Raw genomic sequence first — 22,309 nt, 5'->3', positions numbered from 1 at the left:
AGTTTAGAAAATGGGTGAGCAAGAAAGAAATGAAATTAGCAGGAAATGTTAAAAGATGCTGTGAACCAAATCTATGCACTGTTCTCACATTTCAGGCATTCAGTCCAATGGAACAGTAAATCGCCATGGCAGGAATCCCAGCTTCTAGCACGACAGCTGATACACTCCCTGCCTTCCACACAGCAGGGACTCAAAGTCACAGAGTGAATGGGGCCAGCTTCCCAAAGCATCACTACGTTACCCCCCACCCGCAAGAATGTGCATTCTTGACATGGAGTCTTAACAAGTTAGGGGGGTTAAGCATTAAGACACTTGCCATTTTGTATGTTTAGACGCGGTTACTGTGCAACAGATGCACACTGAAGCAATATATTCATGGCAAAAATTCATTGTTTTGCTTGAATATGCACTCATACTTAGATCAGACCATAGAAGTCCCAATGAAGGACATTTTTATTGTATCTCTCCAATGTTCATGGCACATGTTTTGGATTATTTCCCTATAATCTTGGAACAACATCTTTGGTGTTGAGGGTGGGGTGGGGGGTATTGTATCAGCCCATTTCTACCATAACCTATGGTTTCAATTGTAATGCTAGCCAAACCCCTTTGACAAAACCCTTTATAAAATTAATATATTAAAGAAATACAGTATGCACTACCACAAACTGGACTGGTCCAAGCACGACATGACATGAAAAGGTAATTATTTAGACGCATGGGATTAATATGATAATTTTATTTGTGCAAATGACATGAAATCGATGATACTTCTTCTGGCTTATCTGATTTACAATTAGATTATACATACAATATGCTTTGGGGTTAGGGGGGGTGGGGGAGGGCAAAAACCAAAAGGAGTGGAGATGAGATGAGAAACCCGTTAGGACGGGTGTTTGTCATACAGGCCTTGATGGGACTCAAAGCGTGCTCTTCCTTGAGGGTCCACACATCCACCAGCCCCCATATTCCACTCCACGTTCTGGCCCGCCAAATTCGCATTGAAGCACAGTGATCATCTCCTCTTTACTCTATGATGGTGACGAGGACTATTAAGAGAGAAACTAACCCTCTAGACATGAACAACGCTAGCCAAGCAAGAGAAAAGGAGTGTGATGGAGAGTGGAAAAGAGAGAGAGAGAGAAAGGGATAGAGAGAGAGAACGAGAGAGAGAGAGAGAGAGCGAGAGACACAGAGACAGAAGGGAGGAAAACTGAATCGCACATTCTAAACACGCTGCACAGCTGTGCGTCGGTTCAACATGGTTAGTGCTACACAGAAGGAAATATGCGCACAGACACAGGAACTCGGGAGCTCAAGTCACACATGCAGGGGTGTCTAGCTCACTGAGTCAGCTTTGAGTCAGTGTCCACACATACCAGTTGACAGTGGTGCCAGATTAGTTAATAAAGCCACAGGGACTCTCATCCTTTTTGCAAGCGCCCATCAAACACATAGAAGACAGGGAGTTTGGATCTTTGAAGAGCTCTGCTTACTCCCCGCATCCCTACTGCTTAATGTCACAGCTGTGGAGAATTCATAAGGAAATGACATCAGACAAGTGCAAGGCCAAGTAAACGTAGCTTTTTTTTTTCTCCCCCTCACTTACATACGTAATGAATGAGAAAGCGACGGAAAGAGACATTAAAAGAGATGTAAGGAATGGACATGCAGAGAGATCAGGGAAAAGAGGAAGAGAGGAGGCAGGTGGAAATCGGTGCTTTTCCCCTGGATGGAATACCCTGGTGTGTGGTTGTATTAGAGTGTGTGTGCATATATACATGTACAGCTCTCTTGTCTGAGTATGCACATACATAAAGCTGCGCTGGGGCCCCCTACAGCACCAGGCCCTCGTAGGCAGGCCCCTCCGACTCGGGAGACTCCCTCTGCAGACGCAGGTGCTCCAGTGTGTTGTGGAAGTGTTTGTTGATCTGCTCCGTCTCCTCGCTGGCCTCCAGATTTGGCAAATCTTCACGGATCTTCTGGATCAGCTGGTTCAGGACCTGCACCGTCACCTGTCATAAAACAACCAGGATGCCATCATGATGCGGTCGTAGACAACACGTAGAACTGTTTTACACAGTGACTAATTTGTATTTTGGATTGGTAGAAAGGGGTCGTATTATTAGGCACCATTCTATCATTGCATATGCACAATCTTGCATGTGCATAAAGGGACTGAGGCGGTTTCTTGCTTCCAAGAAACAAAGCAGTGTGGCTCTACAACTAAGGAGAAAATGTGGATAATGAAAGCTGGAGAGCGGCTTGTGCACACGAAGCGCTACTTCAGGATGCCCATCCTCAGGGCACCTTCCCACTGTCTCTCCCCTGCTGTGATCCTGATGACTGGCTGGCCCCTCTCTCAGTCTGACTGTGCTCCAACAAGCCCCAACTCAATTCTCCACAGCTGGCCACTAAATTAAAGTCAACCTTGAGGTCTCCTTCACATTCTCCTTCGAAACATGTCAGTTCACAAGGCCTGTTTTCTAGTGTGTGAGCAACAAGTTAAAAACAAAACTGGGCCAAGAAGAGCAAAGAAAGTTGAATCTAAACATAGTGAGGTTAAAGTGGCATTATGTAGGAATTGTACTTCAGGGTTAGGGTTAGGATTAGCAGTTTTACCTTAAAATAACAGCTTAAAAAAAATTGGGGCGCTACAATGATGTTTAATATGGATAATCGCCTCTGTGCCATTGCCATACCAGGGTCCGTAGGCATATTACTGCATTATGTAGGATTGCCTGAAGCCGCCCGGTTACTACTGTCTGCCGAACTAGTAAGTAGCTTATTTGCCGTCTTGCTTTGTTGCACTTGCTTGATGTTTGACTGTGTTAGGAAAGTTGTTGACTCACTAGTTTGTCATAGTGTCAAAGTAAGCAAATTAAGAAGTAAGAGGTTTCGCTAGATTTAGCCGCTAGCATCTCGTTAGCGATTAGCAATTCCTACATAATAATAATAATAAAACTTTATTTATATAGCACCTTTCATGCAAAAGAATGCAGCTCAAAGTGCTTTACAGCAAATACATAACGTGCACAAAGAAATTACATGCACATAAAAATAGACATCAAAGAAACATAACTCAGATATAGTGAAAAAAAATAATTAAAATAAAATAATTATAAATTCAAATTATAAAATTGAATACATAAAATGCATAGCATAAGATAGAAAATAAAACTGCAGAGATATATTTAATCTAACCCCTTAATATCACAAGTAGAGATTTAAATGATGCCACTTTAATGGAGAGAAAACAGATTAAGGACTGGATGACAGGACTGAGGTGGGAGCTTACCGCGTCGTTCTCTCGCTCGTAGAAGCACACGTATCTGTTCAGGATCTCGATGAAGAGCTGCACTTGCAAGGACGGGTCCATGCACTGATTGGCAATCTTCAGAGCTTTCTTCAGGCACTCCATCACCCTCTTGCCATCTCGAATCTACAATCAGGGCAAAGGCATGAGACATGTATGCGAGGGCACACACACAGAAAGACACATACAAACGAACACGCTTTCATGTTTAAAATCATATTAGAACATTTGGAGCAAACAGAATGATTAAAGATATTTCATGCCCAAATTACTGGAACACATAACAAGGGTCAAAATCATTTTAATGTTCTTGTGGTTTATTTATCATTCATTCATCTTCTCTTCAGTCCCTCTCACACTCACTAGCTCAGGTCGATGAGTGAGCAAAGAGCTTCAAGCAAAAGAAAAACGAGCCAGCGCAAATCATACAACCCTGCAAACAATGTATCCTACAGTCTAACTGAGCTTCTAAAAAAAGCAGCCCTCACATTCGGTTTTCCTGTTAGAGACTTCAGTCCATGGAGACATGTTACGCCCACCCACCCCCACTCTCATCCTTCCCCCCATAGCGCGCCGCCCACCCCACCCCCTCATCCTCCCCACCATAGCGCCCACCCACACCCTCATCCTCGCCCCCCATAGCGCGCCGCCCACCCACCCCCTCATCCTTCCCCCCCATAGTGCCCATCTGCCCATCTGCCCATTTAGATTTCTGCCAACCAGCAAATAGATCATTTGATGCAAAATGCAGTGCAAGACAGTATAACACATCAAGCAGTACTTACTTAATGTATGTCTGAGCGCTCATTCCACCAGTCATGCCACAGAGGAGAGTCATAACAGACCTGCCATCTTTACAACCTGCACTGTGTGGCACAGTCCCTCATGGGACTTGAACCCGTAACCTCAAGCACAGGATGCCAACAAACTAACAAGATCTCTAGCCTGGTCACTGGTATGTCTCTTAAGGCAGAACAAAGACGAGGTGTCTGTTGCACAGCTCAACACGTTCAACATACAGTCGTTACCTATTGGCCCATACCTACTAAATAAATAACTCTATGAAGTGAATGTGGTGTAATCACCCCTGCAGGACCAACCTCATCTCCACTCTTGTCGGTGTTGCGGCTGGACCAGAAGAGATGTGCGCAGATGCTGACGGCGCGGCACTGGTCAGGCTTCTTCAGCAGCTTGGAGGCGGCCAGAGCGCACTGCGTCCTCAGCGGCTCGTGGTTCTCCTCGCTGAAGCAGCGCGTGCGCTCGAACGTGCCGATGATCAGCGTGATGGCCGCAAGCTGGGCTTTGGAGTCGCTGATCTCGTCCTCGTACAGGGAGAAGGCCTGTGTCACCACGAGCACAAACACATGAGCAGGCATAAAAAAAAATGACATTGTACTATAACCTATAGGAGCATTTAATAGAGCACCCTAGTGTGACATAACAGTCATGGCTATTGGACTATAAGGCATATGCTTTGCATAGAAAGAAGGTAAAGTTACTACTTTTAATCAATAGGCATTCATTTTCATTCAGCACCTGGGACATGAACTCATAGGCCACAGTCTCGTGGTTCTCGAAGCCGATCTCTCCGGCTGCTAGCGCCCCCTGCAGGAAGAGGCGGAGAGGCAACTCGGCCAGCTCAGCCTTGATAAGAGCACTGATGGTCTGGTGTGCAAACGAGAAGATCTTCTGACACTTCTTCTCCCATTTGTCATCCTGCAGGGAAGAATAACACCAAAGAGGCGACATTGGCAACAGACCTTGATTCAATCGTTTTGTTTTACCTTACCATGTCTTCTCAAAGTTAGGATTTTGTAATACCATGGTAACAAACATAGCCATTTGCAACATCTTGGTGCAGAAGATAAGAGGAACATCTGAGAGAACACAGAGCAATCAGAAATCCATTTGTTGCTCAGAGTTCTAAAGTCTTCCAAAATTGAAACCGACCTCCTTTTTGCAAAGTGATTCTGGATTCATACTAAAATGAGGAAATTACTGAAAAAGAACATACTAAACAAACTAAAACATTAGTTTAAAGTCTAAAGTTAATGAGACGGACTCATGACGAGCTTGTGGTGTTTACAATGCTTTGAATGGCTCTTTAATCTGGTGACTAATCTGGTGAGGGAGGGGGTGAGTCTCATACCGAGGAACAGTTCTCTTTGTAGCGGAAGGCCAGCTGATAGGCGGCAAACACCAGCGGGGGAAGCGTGTAACGGATCCTCTGGTTGCCACCGGCACCAAAGTGCTTCCTGGCTGTGTTCAATATCTGCCGGGAAACATTTTCAGACATGACATCTTTATTCCAGTCACCAAAGGTTGGATAAGAAAAAATCTATATTCATATTCTATTCAACTTGTGCAAGTGAAGGTCTTATTAGGGAAGGGTGATTACATTTACATTTAGTCATTTAGCAGACACTTTAATCCAAAGCGACGTACAAGGGAGACAAGGGTGATATCCACTTCACTAGATCAGAATAAGTGTAAATGTACAAAGGGAAACGCAGAGAATGGAAGAATATCTAGATAGAGAAAGAAAAGTCTCGACAACTCAAGCATAAAAAAAACAATGTGTATGATTACCTAACAAAGCTTTTATTTGTATGTGTGAAGTGTGTGTGTGTGTGTGTGTGTGTGTGTGTGTGTGTGTTTGTGTGCGTGTCAGAGAGAGATACAAAATGAGACAGAGAGATGGAGGGGGACAGGTAGGCATAGAATGAGACAGAGAAAAAGAGGGTGAGAGTGGTGGAAAGAGTGCTGCAGAAGGGAGGCTATCAAGCCACTTACCAAGTACTGCTGGTCAGGGTCATCGGAATGGAGCAGGTGGATGAACCTGCCCACCAGGCTCTGCTCTTCAGCAAAGTCCTCAGGGTCAGGGTCCTCTGCCGGCTGATCTGGCTGGTCCTGGATCAGTGTGGACACCAGGCTCAAGATGGAGTCCACCTGCATGCACAGACAGGGAGAGGTTCACAGATCAGACGGAAGATAATATGCCTTCCTTATTCTGTAAGGATGAAGACAGCTGAGCAATGACCCACTAAAAGGGCTTCAGGATAATCTTTAATAAAGGAGGCATTCCGAAGCCCACATTATTTCCTCCGGGAGAGGCAGCGCACTGCTGGAGATGATATTGGTCGAGACGTGGGAGGACAGTGAGGCCGGAATTGCAGGCCATTACTTCTGTCCAAGACAAAAAGGATGGATGGCAGCTAACAGTGCATGGGGGAATATGTGACCTTTTAGGAAAGGAAAAGTGGAAAGCATTTGAAACTACAGGTTGTCGTGCATTTCCGCTACATGTAGAGAGCAACACAATGCAGTTTGGCACCCTACAGAGGGACCCACTCTCTCTTCCATTTCCCCCCCATACAAACACTCCCAACACCTGGGGTCTCTAACCTTTATGCGCCGCGAAAGCCCACAGGCCACTTTGGCTGAACAGGGTTCCAGATCCAAAGTGCTGAAAGCGCACGTGTGTGTGTGTGTGTGTGTGTGTGTATATTAGTACAAGCCCTCTACATCCATGTGTGTGCAAGAAGATACGTATGCATGAAGAGACCTGCTCCTGAGCGATGATGGTGGTGTTGTATTCCAGGATGTTGGTGAGCACGTAGCAGCTCATGGTCTTGCGCGACTCGAAGTCGAAGTACTCGAAGAGCGGCGGGAAGTGCTTGAGCTGCAGCACGGTCAGGATGTTGTTGTAGGTGTCCACGGGGATCTTCAGCAGCCTAGTCAGCTCTTTAGAGACTGCACTGCTGGTGGCAATGCTGGAAGGAGGATTTGAGCAGGTTAACAAGTGACAGCCAGACACGGGGGGGGGAGCAATTGAGGGCAAGAGACTGAGAAGCAGGGAGAGATGGAGAAAAGACAAACGAAAATGAAAAATGACAGGGAGAGCGAGAGCGAGGGAGGAGGGGTAGAGAGTCAGACAGCGACAAAAAGGATGGAGGCAATGGATGTGGCTCATTATCAACAGACTACCCCATGTCTTTGTAATAATTCACTATACTACACTCTCATACCAAGCCTTCATTTCATTTGGACAATACCAGACAGAACTGCAGCCACACGAAACACCGGATGGATTGTATCAGTAGCCCATTACAGAGAGGAGATGCTCCAAAAATGCCTCTCACATTCTCTAAATATTAACAGCTGAAGTGAAACCAATGTGTCTTTCATGCCTAGCAATAATTCAGTGTGACTTTCTCTCCATCTGACTGCAATCAGGCTGTTCTGCTGGGAAAACGTATTTAAAAGGCAGCGTGTTAAAGTTTCAAATCAAATATATCATTCCCATACGGAGCGGCCATATGCTAATCCAATCAAACACCTTGTGGAAGGTGTAAGACTAAAAACTGTTTTTTTGTGCGGCGACAGCTCTCAGACTTGCACAACCGCCTCTAGCTCTGAACGCACTGCCTCATCTATATGTGCGTGGACCCTGATCAGTTTCACTGTCTACTGAAACACAGAATATGTGGCACTCACTGTTCCAGGTTGAGCTTGTTGAAGATCTCGACAGTGCTCTCCAGGACCTTGTCTACGTAATCCACACGGTCAGGGTAGCACTTCATGGCCAGGTTGATGAGGGACACCTGCAGAGAGACTACGTCCTCCGAGGGCATGTCCTGGCGCGACTGAGGAATAGACGCAATGGGACACCTTACACATTCATGCCACCAAAGACACTGCACTCATTCAAACACTTCAAAACCCACTTACCAATGAGAGTGGGCTTGGTAAAGGATATTCCCACTGCTGGGATTTGGCCGTAGGTCATATTGCTTTTATGAAACAGTTCTAGAAGCGACTAATTGAGTCTGGACATACCAGATTGTGTTTTCTTTCGTTTATTTTGATTTCGTTTATTCATATTCATTCAATTACTTAAATAAAAGAGTCAGCACTACTGGACTGATACCTGAATCACAGTTGCTACTTGCTGGGAGAAGATGTCAAAGAGCTTGATGTCAGCTGGAATGCCAGGGCCATCTTCCCTGTGAGCGAAGAGAGCCAGCCTGTGAATGAAATCAGGGAAGGGAGAGGTAGAGGGAGAGGGGAAAAATGATTAGAACAGTGAAGATGTCTGTATGCTTCTCACTCCTCACTATAAACCTACTGGCACAGATCCCAGCAAAACAATCAAATGTCTAGGTGAGCAGATGCTTGGCATTAATTAAATATATATCTGACTAGCTTGTTAGTGGAAGCAACAGATATCTTAATTTTGATGAATAGATGTTTTTTTTTTTTATTGTGTACTCTAGGTTTTACCAATCAAACTGGAGTTGGGTTGTTTTGATGAAATACAATACATTAATCAATCTGTTATTTAAAAAAAATAAGCATTTCATGTTATTAGCCCCAATTCAAAATGTATTTCAACTGTGTTATTTCACCTGAAGCTAGTAAAATAGTGAAAAACTTCAACCTATATATTCTGACCTGTCAATGAGAGCAATGATGATGTTTTTCACATTGACCATCTGATGCAGCTCGGCACATGAGCGCAGGAAGGGATTCAGTGTTTGCAGGTGGAATTCATCTGGGAAAACCTTCAGGAGAAACAACAGTACACACACTTGATGAACAGGGAAGAATAAAGACTGACTGACTGATAGACCAGGCTTTGCCACTGTCATCTTCTACATCAGCTGACATCTCAATGCAAATGTTAAAAGTAATCCATCTCATCACGAGGGAATAGCCAGACCACAGACCACACACACACACACACACACACACACACACACACACACACACACTAGAGGACTGCGAGGCACTTCACATGCTAAGCTACAGTGAGGCTGTGGAAAGGTGAAGTACCTGTATAATGCATTCCATGAGGTACTCCTGCGCCAGGGGGTCCCTGCAATTCACGACCTGCTCCAAGATCCCGGACAACACAATCTAAAGGGGAAAACGACATTTTTAAATAACACACACAAACAGAATGGTCTTTCTAAAAAAACATTGAGAAGCACAAATTGCGATTTTTGTGCCATGTTGACCTCATGTCCATCGCCAATTTAGAGGTTTATTAATTCATGACTATGAGAAGAAGCATAGGCAGACTTAGCTTAATTTGACCAAGCCTTACAAAATGAAAGCTAGCTACATGAACTGGTCATATTTCCTTCAGAATGTGGCATAGCAAGGCAGACAAAAAGGGAACAAAGAAACTTGCTTTTCCTGTGAAACTCCATCTTGTTTTCTTGCATTGAGTGAAAGGCAACATCATCAATATTTAAACCTACTACATCGAGTGTTGTCGGTCCCTCTGCGCCATACCTTTTTGGAAAGGGGTAAGGTTGTAGGCCTGGTACAATACTACTACTAATTATTATTATTATTATAATTATATTATGATAAAACTGTGTTGACAGGTCTTTAAGCCAACTAACTCACTTAGTAGTCACTCCTTCCCCTATTATTTACACTTGACAGAAAACACCTCCCTCTCGTCTTGTTGTGGGCTCTAAGGCCTCACTGCCATAGTATAAATAGCATTTTATGTTAGTTGATCTGACCATTAACATTGCGTCAATAACCTTTTTAAACTAATTGTACCTTAAAATAACAACCAGGACCATTTAGGTGACGTCAAAATGAACTTAAACCATGGTTGCCTGCCAGAGTTGAAGCAGCAAGGACAGAATCCTAACTGAGAGAGCATGCTTTCATGTTTCAGATGCCACAGTAACCCTTAATGTTAAGTGACTGGACTACATTACTATGTGGTAGTCATGTGTCTCAACTCCCCTAAAGAGACCTCATGTCTGATTCAGCAGAAACCCGCCATGTGAGTGGCTTGTGGATCTGTCCCTTTTATTCCTAGGATCTGTCCGAATGGCCCAGAGATTATGCAGACTTAACTTTGGTCATTAAAAATCAATGCCATGGGAGGAACGAAAACCTACGGGTGGCTTTCTGGGTGAGCTTTGCTTGAGCCGCGACAGGGTCAAGGGTACAGTTTCTGCTGGATGTTGGCTAGAGTTAAAACATTAACTGCCTTGTCTCTACTCTGACAGAAGTGACAGAAAATTCTCACGCTACTGCAATGTTAGAGTTACGTACATTTGTCACATTGCCCTCATCTCTAGACATATACAACACATCAATCAAGCAGCAATCGAGTGGCACCAGTGATAAAACTTTCTAAAGAGCATAATTTGTGAAGTGAGAAAAATGTAAAGTAATCTACAAGATATTTGAGGAAGTGTTGTTGCTTTTCAAGGTCTAGTCATGCTGGCCAGCTCAGCTGGGCCAAATTTGACACATGCTTGAAATCTTTTGATAAAATGATGATCCCTTTCAAAACAGCAAGGACAAGGACAGATTCAGTATGACCTCTCCAAAGTCAGCCTGTACTTATACATAATATACTGTACATAAGATAGAACAGCAAGGACAGATTCAGTATGACCTCTCCAAAGTCAGCCAGTACTTATATTTGTTGCTGAAGCACAGTACTCGCAGCTGAATGCTGAGTAGATAAGAGTCATAAGGTAAAAAAAGGCGCACCTGTTTATATTTGTCCACGTTGACCCCCTCCAGCTGGCTCAGACGGACGAGGTTGGTCCCGACCAGGATGCGCAGCTCCTGCCTCTCCTTCTCCCTCTTCTCCCGGTCACGACTGTGGCCCTGGTGCTGCATGCGCACCCACAACTTGTTCATCTCAGCGAAGTTCAGCAGCACAAAGTCAATGGAGTCGTTAATGTCCCCGGTCATCTCCTCCCTGCACATGCACACAAACACCACGTACAACCGCAGATTGGCAGACGTTCCTGAACATGTCTGAGGGAGGTACCAGACGAGCATTCTAGATTATGTTGTAGTAACTCCATACAACAAGCTCACTCCACTCTGATTTTCACTCTGAAATTTAAAAATGTCATACATTCTCGCATCTTACTCTACTGCTACAAACCCTCGGCACTGCATGCAAGGTCTGTTAAGTTTTATGTTTAGTTTGACTCCTATCATTGAATTACTGCCAGTTGTTCCAGTCTTTCAATAACAATACAATTTGAGTGAAGCAAAATAGAGTAGAGTAATTTTCATAGGTAAGGTTGTGGCTGGACAGACTAGTCTTACTCTGCTTGCTCTCCATCATCAGGCAGGATGTTCCGGGTGCACTGCAGCAAGTAATTCCTGAGAAACAGGCCCCGCAGAGGATGCTGCACCCCACGGCACATCTCCACCAAGTCTTTAAGTATGTCTTTACGGGACTGGGGGAAGGAGCGCACATACACCACCCCTACAGTGATTAGTAGGTACCTGTAGGACAAAGAGAGCCAGGCAACACACAAATAAGATTCAAAGCTCATACACAGTTAGTCCAAAATCATGAGTTCAGTTTTGACCCCGGCAATAACGTAAGCAAAGCACGGATGTTTAATTAGTGTATGTCCAAGTCAGTGCATGCAAAGTAGCCAACAGATTATAGGGCAAATACTTCTGCGATTACAATCCACTATCATCTTTCCAGACTCATCATCTACTTTGTCTGCTTCTTGACTGTGGGTGACCATATGGCCACCGTACTCACAATCTGGGAATGATGTTTCCTGCATACTGGACCAACTCATACAGATCAGCCACCTTCCTGCCTTTGGCAAACTCATCAGTCAGGTAGACTTCCAGGTAGTGCAACTCATCAGAGATGGCCATGTCTGCAGGGAGGATTAAGGTCTACTGGCAGCTGACACACAAAACACTCAGCAAACAAGCATTCCACAAAGGCTATTGATCCCATTGACAGTGTGTTTCAATAAACTAAAGCACTGATTGTTCAGAATTACCAAATACAACTGCATCTGTCAAGTGCATAGCTCCATGTGCTGCGCAGTTGCGAGTCAGTGTAAATTCACATCAAGGTAAAGGGGCAGAAAGGATACAGAGCTCATAGTAGCTTTTGGGAGAGAGCATGGACGTCCTCAGTTCACCCAGCATATTAGAGGCATGCTTCAGTGCATCCATCAACTTGTTCTTGTCCTGAGCAGAGGGGTTACAATTAGACTGATTCATGGACACATTAGCGATAACATTCTGTGAGGACTCCAAGCTTACCAGGCAGCGCTTCATCTGAAAGGACTGCACTTTAACAGCCTGCACGGCCTCATCCAACAGCTTCTCCTGCTCATCCTGAGGCGACTGCTGTGTAGTTGGCTAGGAAATAGCCATGCAAGGGATCAGCAAGGATGATACAACTTGGAAACAATTCCTACATTTCAGTCCATTCCAATAAATGTGTGAAAAACAACTGATGGTCATATGTTGCCACCATTACAAAAAAGGTGACATTTTAAAATTTGCCATCACTGGTTTAACATAAATCTCAACTCAACATGTTGGTATTCAGAGTCAGACAAATATCAAAGACCAAACTAGCTGTGTATAAACCAATCAAACAAGGAATGCGTACATTAATTAGGATAGGCAAGTAAACTTCGCAGTCGGCTATACATGTCTCTCACTGACATTTCACGACACATGTCATTTCACACCAAGGCATATTTTTTTGTGCATGGCAATCACTTCCACCTCTTAGTTCAACTATCTCCTAAAACCGGTATCAGAAACAGGCCATTTTCATATGAGGACATTACTAATGAATTACTCCGAACCAAAAAAGTTAATATCACGTGTTCGTCCTAAATACATAGCTAGCACTCGCCCCTCCCTAGCTCCAAGTTCCACAAGGCTCTCTCCAATTCATGAATGAGAATGTTAACTCCTCAGACCTACAGTAGAACGTTAACTGGAAGCATTGCAGTGACATGGTTATGATATTAACGTCCATACTGTACAACTTAACATACCTGTGTTGGTCTTTCATGTCTCTTTACTGCCAATATCTATTTGGTTATGCATTCCAGACAACACTGGTCAGCTGGTCAGTTAACGTTCACTAGCTAGCCTACTCGCAGTGACAGTTAGCGACAGTGTCATGACCAGCTACAATAATATTGACATCAGAATGATATGCGTTTGGAAAAGAAGGATATGCAATTTAATAGAAGACAACACTAAATGTGTTTACTAAAATAGACTGTTGGAACACCAACCAATTTCTTAAACGTTCACCAGTGCTGGAAAACATCTAACATAGCTGGCTAGTGAGCAATCAAGTTAGCTATCGTTAGCTGAAACGTTAGCGAATTGTAGCCAAAAGCGGATCACCGAACAAATACCAAACATACAAATATGGATTATGGATAGCATATCTAACTACCTAACTTGTATTAGTAAATGTATGTGAATATGTATATCTTCTGCGCGTAAGACATCAAAAGCTTATAGGAAACAGAGCTAGCAACAGCTAATGTTAACTAGCCAGCTAGGCCTTGCCATCACCTAGCACAGTGCATAACTAAATAGAAACCTCGATTCGTCAGAAATACTTGGACAACAAGGCAAGAACCTGTACTAAACATATACCATTATCTATCACAAAAGTAGAGGGTGGTTTATTTCATATTTTCATATCCTTACTTACCATGATTATCAAGTCTGTTTCAGGAAACAGTAATTACCCCCCCGAAATTGTTCCCAGTCATGTGACTGATACCAGTGAACCTCCTTTCCATAGGCCTTGTACTCATTGGTTGTGTAGCAAAGTAAAGTATGAAAGTAATCTTCCAATTGGCGGAAACAACTGACGCGCTGGAAAACATCCTCTGAAAACATCAGACGGCTTAATAGCAAATGTAATATTGATAACGAACACAACAACCAAACAATGTGAAGTCGATCGTTCTCATAAATATAATTAAGAAGCCTAATCACAAATTCATTTTCTGTATCCCAAGAAAACTTGGCCAGAAACGCCCACTTCGACTTAAGCCAATCAAGTCCAAGGAAGTTTTACGTCTGGACGTCAACTTGTCAAATTTCCCGCGAACCAGTGTAGTAGTGTGTGCATAACGAAATCAACGAATAGACCAAAATGGAAAGGGAGATTTTATACAGACTTGCGTCGAAAATGGGGATAACATCTCCTAAAATACGATGGTGAGTATTCAAGTAGAGATTGTGACTGTTTTTTTTAAAGTATGATTAAGCAACGAAGACTTAGTTTAAAATTATCTATTGTTAGCAAGTGAGCTAGTCGTAAGCACGGGTGCAGCTTTGCCTTAGTTTTTTTTAAAACCAGTTGGTTTTCATGTGAAAACTATACAAGGATACAAATGAATGCAATGGTTGATCATTCCCGATACAACAACGTTAATATGTTTGGTTTTGTTGCCTTGGATATTGCAGTCGAGCAGAGGAGTACATGCGGTTATCTCAAGTAAAATGCACGGGCCTTGGCAATAGTACGGCCACTGGCAAAGCAGTCATATGTCTAGAGCTTGCAGCAACATCTTCGAAGTTTCCCTTAGACAAGGTAGGTCCATTCTTTATGAATTTATGATTACCTGTCTCAGTCTTCAGATACTGAATACAGAAGTAGATGTCGTATAAAATAAATGTTGTCTGTTTTTAAAAGGAATATGCGATCAAATTATCTGGGCTGAATAAGAAGTTGTATCAAAGCAATCTCCGATCTATGGAGGCCATGCTAGGACTCAACACAAACCTGGGCCTCCGAGACCTGGCTGTCCAGTACGGGTGCATGGAGGCAGTGAAAGTTGCTGGTCAGATACTTGATAGGTGAGAATTAATAGTTGGTTAATAAAGTAGGCCAGAATACAATACATTCCCCTTGTGTTTGGGTGTTGCTGAAACGTTTTGAAGATGTTGCAGATGTTGACATCTAACTTTACCATCTTCAGATATGAGGAGAGTCTACCCGCCGCTCAACAACAGGATCTAGATCTGGCAAAACCCCTTTTCACAACTGCTGCATTGTTCACAGCATGCAAGTAAGGGCAATGCATCATTTGCAATAGTCGATTACTGTAAATTAGGTATTAATTAGTATAAGGGATTAATATAAACTGGAATGAAAATTGAGTGTGACTCTGTGAAGGGGATGTTTTGCTGCACTCACCAACTACAGCTAAACCACTTTAGCAGGTAGGCAGAGCACTTGGAATAACCTTCAGATGATGCGTTCATATTGTCTCACAGGTGCATGAAAATCAAAGTTGACAGGAAGCTGGCGGCTTCATCTGGAGTGAAGAAGGGGATCTTTGATAGGCTTTGTACTCAGATGAGCACCATAGGACAGAAAGTCTGTAGTAAGTACTGTTGCCTTCTTTTCCTGTGCAATAGGACTGCAGCATTTGCTGAATGGAAGTTTGCCACAGAAAAACATGTTGTGGCCCTACGGCTTATGTTCCTTTTCTTACTTGTTAAACTTGATGTAGGCTATATAATGTTTTATCTGATTTTGCCCTAACAGTGAGTGCATCATTAATGGTAGATGCTTTCTACTGGGGGGGCGGGGGTTATATATCCTTTCCTCTGCTGTATATAGTAAAGCACTGCAACATGAGGACAATCTGTATTGAAAACAACATGAAATCAGAAAAGGACTATCACTGTCAGCGCACAACAGAGATGACACTGCACCTCCGTGATGATCCTGGCTCCTTTGGCCTTGATCCATGCACAGCTTTTCAGAAGTACAGATGGTCTATTTAATTGCCAAAACTACAGCCAGTTCGCTAATGAAAAGGATTCCGTGTAGCATATTGTCATATTTTAGAGGGCCCTCACAAAAAAATCCTAGAAATATTACAACTGAGAATGTGACCACTGTTGAGCTATTGTTGTTAGGATGGAGGTCAACTCCCAGGCTGAGGAGAACTCAAACGATGTGACGAACAAGTTGGCATTAACAGATAAAAAGCAGAAAGTCAAATGGTCAAAGATACATTTGAACACATTAGTGTGCTGAATGGGGCAGATTCCTGTATTGCAGCACCAAGTGTTGGAATGTCTTGACATCTGCTGTAACCATATGGGTAAGCTTGATTTATTCGAGTTGCTTTTACCTGGTTAACAATTAGATCAAATTTCTTTTTGCTCTCCGTTGTAAGTTCAGCCAACTTTAGTGCAGAGAAAATCTCATAGTAATCACATAAACAAACAGCTGGTTAGCGCTTACAATATACACCTGGCCTTTATGATAGCTATTTAACCCAGCACATGCTGTAAGAGTACCGTAATTTCCGGACTATTGAGCGCACCTGAATATAAGCCTCACCCACTGAATTTTTTAAATTTAATTATTTTTAACATAAATAAGCCGCACATGTCTATAAGCCGCAGGTGCCTACCGGTACATTGAAACAAATTAACTTTACACAGGCTAAAATGAATATCAAAAGTAATACAATAGTGATGCATATTATTAGTTTTGCCAGTTACGATAAGTGCACTGTTGCTTTAAGAGAGCACCGTTGCAAGAGTCAATCAGAAGCTAGAACGTTAGATTGAAGACAGTGAGATAGAAGAAAGACGCTAAGTTTGAAACCAGTGAGCTAAAGAACTTGAAAAGACTGGATTTGTATTGTTGTAAACTGTTTTGAGTTGTGTTCTGTCTACGCCGGTAGACTGTGGTTATTTTGACATTAGTTAAGTTATTGAGATACTGAGAAATCGCGTGGCGCTAAGCATCCATGCGGCTGCATCCATGCTAGCATCCTAGCTCCACAAAGCCACCGTAAACACAAAGCCACCGTATACAGTCACAGGTATCATAATCCATAAATTAGCCGCGTCGTTGTTTAAGCCGCGAGGTTCAAAGCGTGGGAAAAAAGTAGCGGCTTATAGTCCGGAAATTACGGTAGCAAGAAATTGCAAACAGGCTTTATAGTCTACTGTGTGGAAATATAACATGCTTCATAGTCTACTGTGTGGAAATATAACATCATATAGGAATAACACCACTTGAATTATTCTGCATTGCAATTTGACACAAATTGAAAAAAATCCCACAGCATTTATGATACTTGATGTTTTTGGCACAGCAATGACAATGCTTGAATTTTTCTGCACTGAATTGCCGAATAAGGAAGACCGTATTTTAACAACCAATTTTTTTTAAATTTCTAGCATTGTTTTTACTGGGGTTTTTTTCAGTCTGTGTCTCATTACAGTTCCAAAACATAACGTATCATAAATGCTGGTGACTTGTATTCAATTTGTTTCAAATTGCAATGTAAAACAAAGTGTTATTGCTATATGTTTTTATTCAGATCTTGTTATTCAACATTCCATTTTGCATTGAGGACATTTAGCACTGTTACACATCCATACTACTGTATATAGCCCAGTGTGGTTCGTGATTTGTTTTTTAAATGTTTTTATTCATCTCCCCTGCTGATATGTATTATTATTATTTTTTTCATAAATCGCACCCTGCCTGTGTGACACCATAATGATCAGTAGGCTTTTCTGGTTTGGCTAATAACAGAATAACATATTTTGGGATACATTTATTTTATTTTATTTTTTGACCCTGAATCATTGACTGCTCTGGAATATGTATTTAATTGTGGTTTCACATGCCCGTTATATTTTGGAACATTTGTTGGAATTTTCCTTGCGTGTCATGTGCAAGTTAAGTACACACACTATACATTCCTTAAAAGGCTAATAATGAATAGAATTACTGCAAGCTAATGAAATGTCTGGGTGTGGTCAATATTCACCCAGCAGAATATTTCTTCTGGCAAGAGTGGCCAGTGATGAGCAAGTAAATCATCTCATGTGACATGTTCATGTTGCAACTACTCAGCCATTTGCTTCAGGAAATTGTAAAGAAATGTTCTGCTACATTAGTGTGACACTTTGTGTCATGAGGGGCTTGTTTATCAACTAACCAACTGTATAAAAAGTGTAGCCAGATGGTGGCAGTGTACCAGTCCATGACTGTTCCCCCTGCAGTCCATGACTGTGCCCTACCAGTCTACCAGTCCATGATCGTGCCCTACCAGTCTACCAGTCCATGACTGTGCCCTACCAGTCTACCAGTCCATGACTGTGCCCTTCCAATCCATGACTGTGCCCTTCCAGTCCATGACTGTGCCCTACCAGTTGCATACATTCACAGGATCTACAACACACTAAATCATCCCTTTTGAACTGTGGTCAAAATATTCAAACTTAAACTATGGCTTATTGACAGCAGTATCCAAAGTGTTCATTGCTTGGAACTCCTTAATTGCTGCTTGTAGCCATGTGTATATAAAAGAGTGTACAACTGTAGGAATACTGGCGCCATTCAGTCAGTGGTGGTTTGTAGATGACGTGTTATTCTATTTTGCTCGGCATATTGGACTGCAGTGAAGTCAATAGGATCGGCAAATATTGAGGTGTTTCTCCTGTGCCTAAATGGGATTATCCAGAAATTTCCGATGGCTCACATGTTTGTATAAACCACTGCTGATCTGAACCTGCAGGTGAAGCAGCTTGTTTATAAACCACTGCTGATCTGACCCTGCAGGTGAAGCAGCTTGTTTATAAACCACTGCTGATCTGACCCTGCAGGTGAAGCAGCTTGTTTATAAACCACTGCTGATCTGACCCTGCAGGTGAAGCAGCTTGTTTATAAACCACTGCTGATCTGACCCTGCAGGTGAAGCAGCTTGTTTATAAACCACTGCTGATCTGACCCTGCAGGTGAAGCAGCTTGTTTATAAACCACTGCTGATCTGAACCTGCAGGTGAAGCAGCTTGTTTATAAACCACTGCTGATCTGAACCTGCAGGTGAAGCAACTTGTTTATAAACCACTACTGATCTGACCCTGCAGGTGAAGCAGCTTGTTTATAAACCACTGCTGATCTGAACCTGCAGGTGAAGCAGCTTGTTTATAAACCACTGCTGATCTGACCCTGCAGGTGAAGCAACTTGTTTATAAACCACTGCTGATCTGAACCTGCAGGTGAAGCAGCTTGTTTATAAACCACTGCTGATCTGAACCTGCAGGTGAAGCAGCTTGTTTATAAACCACTGCTGATCTGAACCTGCAGGTGAAGCAGCTTGTTTATAAACCACTGCTGATCTGACCCTGCAGGTGAAGCAGCTTGTTTAAAGGAGCCAGTGAAAAGGGGACAGAAAAGACAGAAGACACTGGCAGAGAACTTTGAACAGAAGGAAGAAGGTAAGAGGAATTTATCTTTTCTTTATGTTTGAAAACGTGAAAAGGTGTTTCGGTGTTTATTCAAACACAGTCATCGGTTGTAAAGGTTTGAAAAGAAATGACTGGCAAAAATACACACAAAGAAGTCACATGATCATGACATTAGTTATTAGATATTTGTTACACGACTACTTGAGATGTCACTGAAGTGTGCTTGAAGATGGTGTTTCCCGCAGCTTACAGTGGTGCCCTTCAGTTTAGTTTCCCCAGTGTAGGTCTCTGTACTCCTCACTGCACCTGACCATATATACAAGGTTGCTCTTCACATGTTTGGGAATCTAGTCCTTTGGATGGACCAGATGCTGTCTTAATGTGTTCATCAGTTTAAAATACCCAGGGATGTGTGCTTGGAGAAAACCTTTCGGAACTTCTCAGAAACTCCAGCTATATGACAACATTCTTCAGACATTACAATCCATTTTCCTGGATTTTCTAGACTTCTTTTTGTGTTTTGTGTGTGTTTTTAATGAATATCCACAATGTTTCAGTGCCTCTCTGGCCTCAGCATATGTGGATACAGTCTCGGCCTGATATGGCAAAGTGCAGATCACTCCCAGTTCACTTCTTCCATGTAGAGGTTGGCCACAATGGGAGACACTGGAGAGCCCATGGCACAGCCATGCTTCTGTCGGTAAAACACATCTTTGTATTTGAAGTGTGTGGTGTTCAGGCACAGTTCTAACAACGAGCACAGCTGGTTGGGATTGAGTTGTGTCCTGTCACGTACTGTGTGGTCATGGATCAGTCTCTCCCTCGCAATGTCGACAGCCAGTTATTAAACCGTTACGTGACATCCTCTCGGCTGATTCTAGGGAAATTTCTAGGGAGTTTTCCATGCGCTGCTCAGTATTGCCAAGAAGGGGGGGACGTAGTTACTTGGTACTTTGTAGTGTTTATCAGAATCAGAATCATGTTTATTGGCCAAGTAAATTTTCACATACAAGGGATTTGACTCTGGGTTTAGTGGCTCTCAATGTACTTACACTGAAAATATACAGTATAACACAACAGTTTAGGATAAAATAAATAAATAGAATATAATCATTTGTGGTCAACTGTTCATTAGAGTGACGGCAAGGGGGAAGAAACTGTTCCTTGTATATGTGACTTGGACGTTGCACCGACTCAGTCACATATACAAGTGGGACACTGTCTTAATGCATTTTGTTTATCCATATATAGAGGATGTGGTTTCCCCAGGATAAAGATGGTGATATAAACGGCGATCTAGCACTTGTTGGTTGTTTTCACAATGATTGTAAACAACTAATTATCTGTTTCTTGTATTTACTATTGGGATCATACCTGAACATTTCATGTGTAATCTTGACCCTGAGGAGTGTTTTGACCTTAGAATGGTAGTAATCTCCCTTTTTCAGCTGTCCCCAGCTTATGATGCGGTGTTTAAAACTACCGCGGCGCTTTATGGACAAACCAACAAACATAACATGGTACGGTATAAACATGATGTACCATGCTTTACTGCTTTTCCTGCTAATATCAGTTTGACTGATGTGTCGTAAATTACTCTTTATATCAAATACGGCCATCTGGCCAGAAAATCATCTAACAGGTAGAGTTAAAGTGCTGCATGGACACAGAAAAATACTGCAAAGCCTTCATCGCTGCAGACTCACTATTGGAAGGTTTTCAAACCCATTTCCACTCCCCGCTAATTGGTTTGTGATGACACTTAATGTGGCGGACGCTCCGCACGAACACGCAAACGGAGTGAAGTGGGGAGGGAGAGGATGGAGGGGCTCGTTTGGAAAAGGCCCTATCTTCTCTGGCAAGCACACTTCAGTGACATGTCAAGTAGTTATGGGACCTTAAAATCTCATGTCGTGTGTTGATCAATTGACTTCTGATTTTTTGCCAGTGATACTTCCTCTCACACCTTTGCGACTGATGATGGTGTTTGGATGAACACCGAAACGTCTTGTTAATTTTCTTTTATTAGTCCAGTGATCTTTAATAAATGTTTTTTAAACATTTTTATTTCTTGGATTTCTTTAAAATGAACTTCCATTGACAGATGTCTTCACTTTTCCACACTCTTAAGTGGTATACCAGATGTTTTTGTCCCAATGGGGGCCATGTCATTTTGGAAGGGAAGGCTTTGGCACTATGACAGACAGGTAGTGGCATTTTGCAGTGCTGCTCAGTGCAGCTGATGCATTGTGGTAGATGTCAGCTCAGTCTGTTCTTTTTCTCCCATTCAGCAGCGGAGGTCTTGCCAACGTCACCTAAGCAACGGAAGGAAGGGGAGTCGGAGGAGAGCATGAAAGAGGATTATGAAGAATGGAAGAGAAAAATCTTAGAAAACGCCCTTAAGTCAAAGCAAGCAGATGCTTCAGAAACAAGTTCTAATTGATCTTCTCTGACTGTGTTTTTTGTTTATTTATTTGACTGTGTTCATATTTGGCTATGACAAGTATGAAAGGACTTATCATTCACCCTGCCCCCTTGTGGCTCAATATGAACATTGTGGATTGACAACATGAATTTTTCTTAGTGTTTTAATCTTTTAAATGTACACTAATTCCACCAATTCAACAGATGTTTTGTTATTCTGGCACTACATTTTCTTTTTTTTTAGTTTCCAGGTGAAAACTGTTGATGCTGGCAAGTCGTGACATTAGGGTGAAACCAGCGTAAATACCAAATGGGTCATTAAAGACACCTTTCTTTTTCTTTTTTTTTGAATAAAGAACCATTTTGCACTTCAGAGTTTCTCTTTATACTTGATGCAAATGCCAAATAAAAATAGTTCTTAGCATTAATGTCAGGAAAGTGCCAGAATATTAACAACTCAACAGCATATTAAGTATTACTCACTGTGTTCATTGCAGTTTACAGCTTACAGCATACAGCTAATTTAGA

At 42.5% G+C, this 22,309-nt stretch overlaps 2 protein-coding genes across 6 annotated transcripts; one reads left to right on the top strand and one right to left on the bottom strand.

Annotated features, from left to right (window-relative positions):
- Window positions 1-724: 724 nt before the first annotated feature.
- Window positions 725-13,935, bottom strand: vps35 (VPS35 retromer complex component). 4 transcript variants are annotated; one of them, XM_042704438.1, is made up of 17 exons: window positions 13,827-13,935; window positions 12,398-12,484; window positions 12,226-12,322; window positions 11,877-12,000; window positions 11,423-11,605; window positions 10,850-11,063; window positions 9,152-9,235; window positions 8,771-8,880; window positions 8,247-8,343; window positions 7,814-7,962; window positions 6,882-7,089; window positions 6,110-6,265; window positions 5,466-5,588; window positions 4,853-5,032; window positions 4,402-4,656; window positions 3,299-3,442; window positions 725-2,015 (listed from the first exon to the last, which is right to left on the bottom strand). In XM_042704438.1, exons 1-17 carry the CDS (start codon window positions 13,827-13,829, stop codon window positions 1,836-1,838), a joined length of 2,394 nt encoding a protein of 797 aa, XP_042560372.1. In that variant the 5' UTR covers window positions 13,830-13,935; the 3' UTR covers window positions 725-1,835. The 4 variants fall into 4 exon arrangements, with proteins under 4 accessions (XP_042560372.1, XP_042560371.1, XP_042560373.1 ...); XM_042704437.1 differs by having other exon boundaries at window positions 12,398-12,496; window positions 13,827-13,922; XM_042704439.1 differs by having other exon boundaries at window positions 4,417-4,656; window positions 12,398-12,496; window positions 13,827-13,921.
- A 201-nt stretch (window positions 13,936-14,136) lies between these two features.
- Window positions 14,137-22,149, top strand: orc6 (origin recognition complex, subunit 6). 2 transcript variants are annotated; one of them, XM_042704444.1, is made up of 7 exons: window positions 14,137-14,341; window positions 14,591-14,717; window positions 14,820-14,983; window positions 15,106-15,195; window positions 15,404-15,513; window positions 19,301-19,387; window positions 21,652-22,149. In XM_042704444.1, the coding sequence occupies exons 1-7, from the start codon at window positions 14,277-14,279 to the stop codon at window positions 21,798-21,800; spliced, it is 792 nt and encodes a 263-aa protein (XP_042560378.1). In that variant the 5' UTR covers window positions 14,137-14,276; the 3' UTR covers window positions 21,801-22,149. The 2 variants fall into 2 exon arrangements, with proteins under 2 accessions (XP_042560378.1, XP_042560377.1); XM_042704443.1 differs by having other exon boundaries at window positions 14,148-14,341; window positions 21,649-22,149.
- The last annotated feature ends 160 nt before the right edge of the window (window positions 22,150-22,309 follow it).

Source organism: Clupea harengus, unplaced genomic scaffold (assembly GCF_900700415.2).
Source record: "Clupea harengus unplaced genomic scaffold, Ch_v2.0.2, whole genome shotgun sequence".
Taxonomy (NCBI): Eukaryota; Metazoa; Chordata; class Actinopteri; order Clupeiformes; family Clupeidae; genus Clupea; species Clupea harengus.
The sequence above is the reverse complement of the archived record's forward strand: the minus strand, read 5'-3'. Positions and strand labels throughout refer to the sequence as shown.

Bases quoted from the DNA above. Each gene is read 5' to 3' on its own strand.
- vps35 (XM_042704437.1), bottom strand. The intron at 11,606-11,876 runs GTGAGTACGGTG...TTTGTCCTACAG, and splicing joins GGAAACATCATTCCCAGATT to GTACCTACTAATCACTGTAG. The intron at 2,016-3,298 runs GTAAGCTCCCAC...GTTTTATGACAG, and splicing joins ACGAGCGAGAGAACGACGCG to GTGACGGTGCAGGTCCTGAA.
- orc6 (XM_042704443.1), top strand. From the start codon at position 14,277: ATGGAAAGGGAGATTTTATACAGACTTGCGTCGAAAATGGGGATAACA. The intron at 14,342-14,590 runs GTGAGTATTCAA...TGGATATTGCAG, and splicing joins ACATCTCCTAAAATACGATG to TCGAGCAGAGGAGTACATGC. The intron at 15,514-19,300 runs GTAAGTACTGTT...CTGACCCTGCAG, and splicing joins CATAGGACAGAAAGTCTGTA to GTGAAGCAGCTTGTTTAAAG.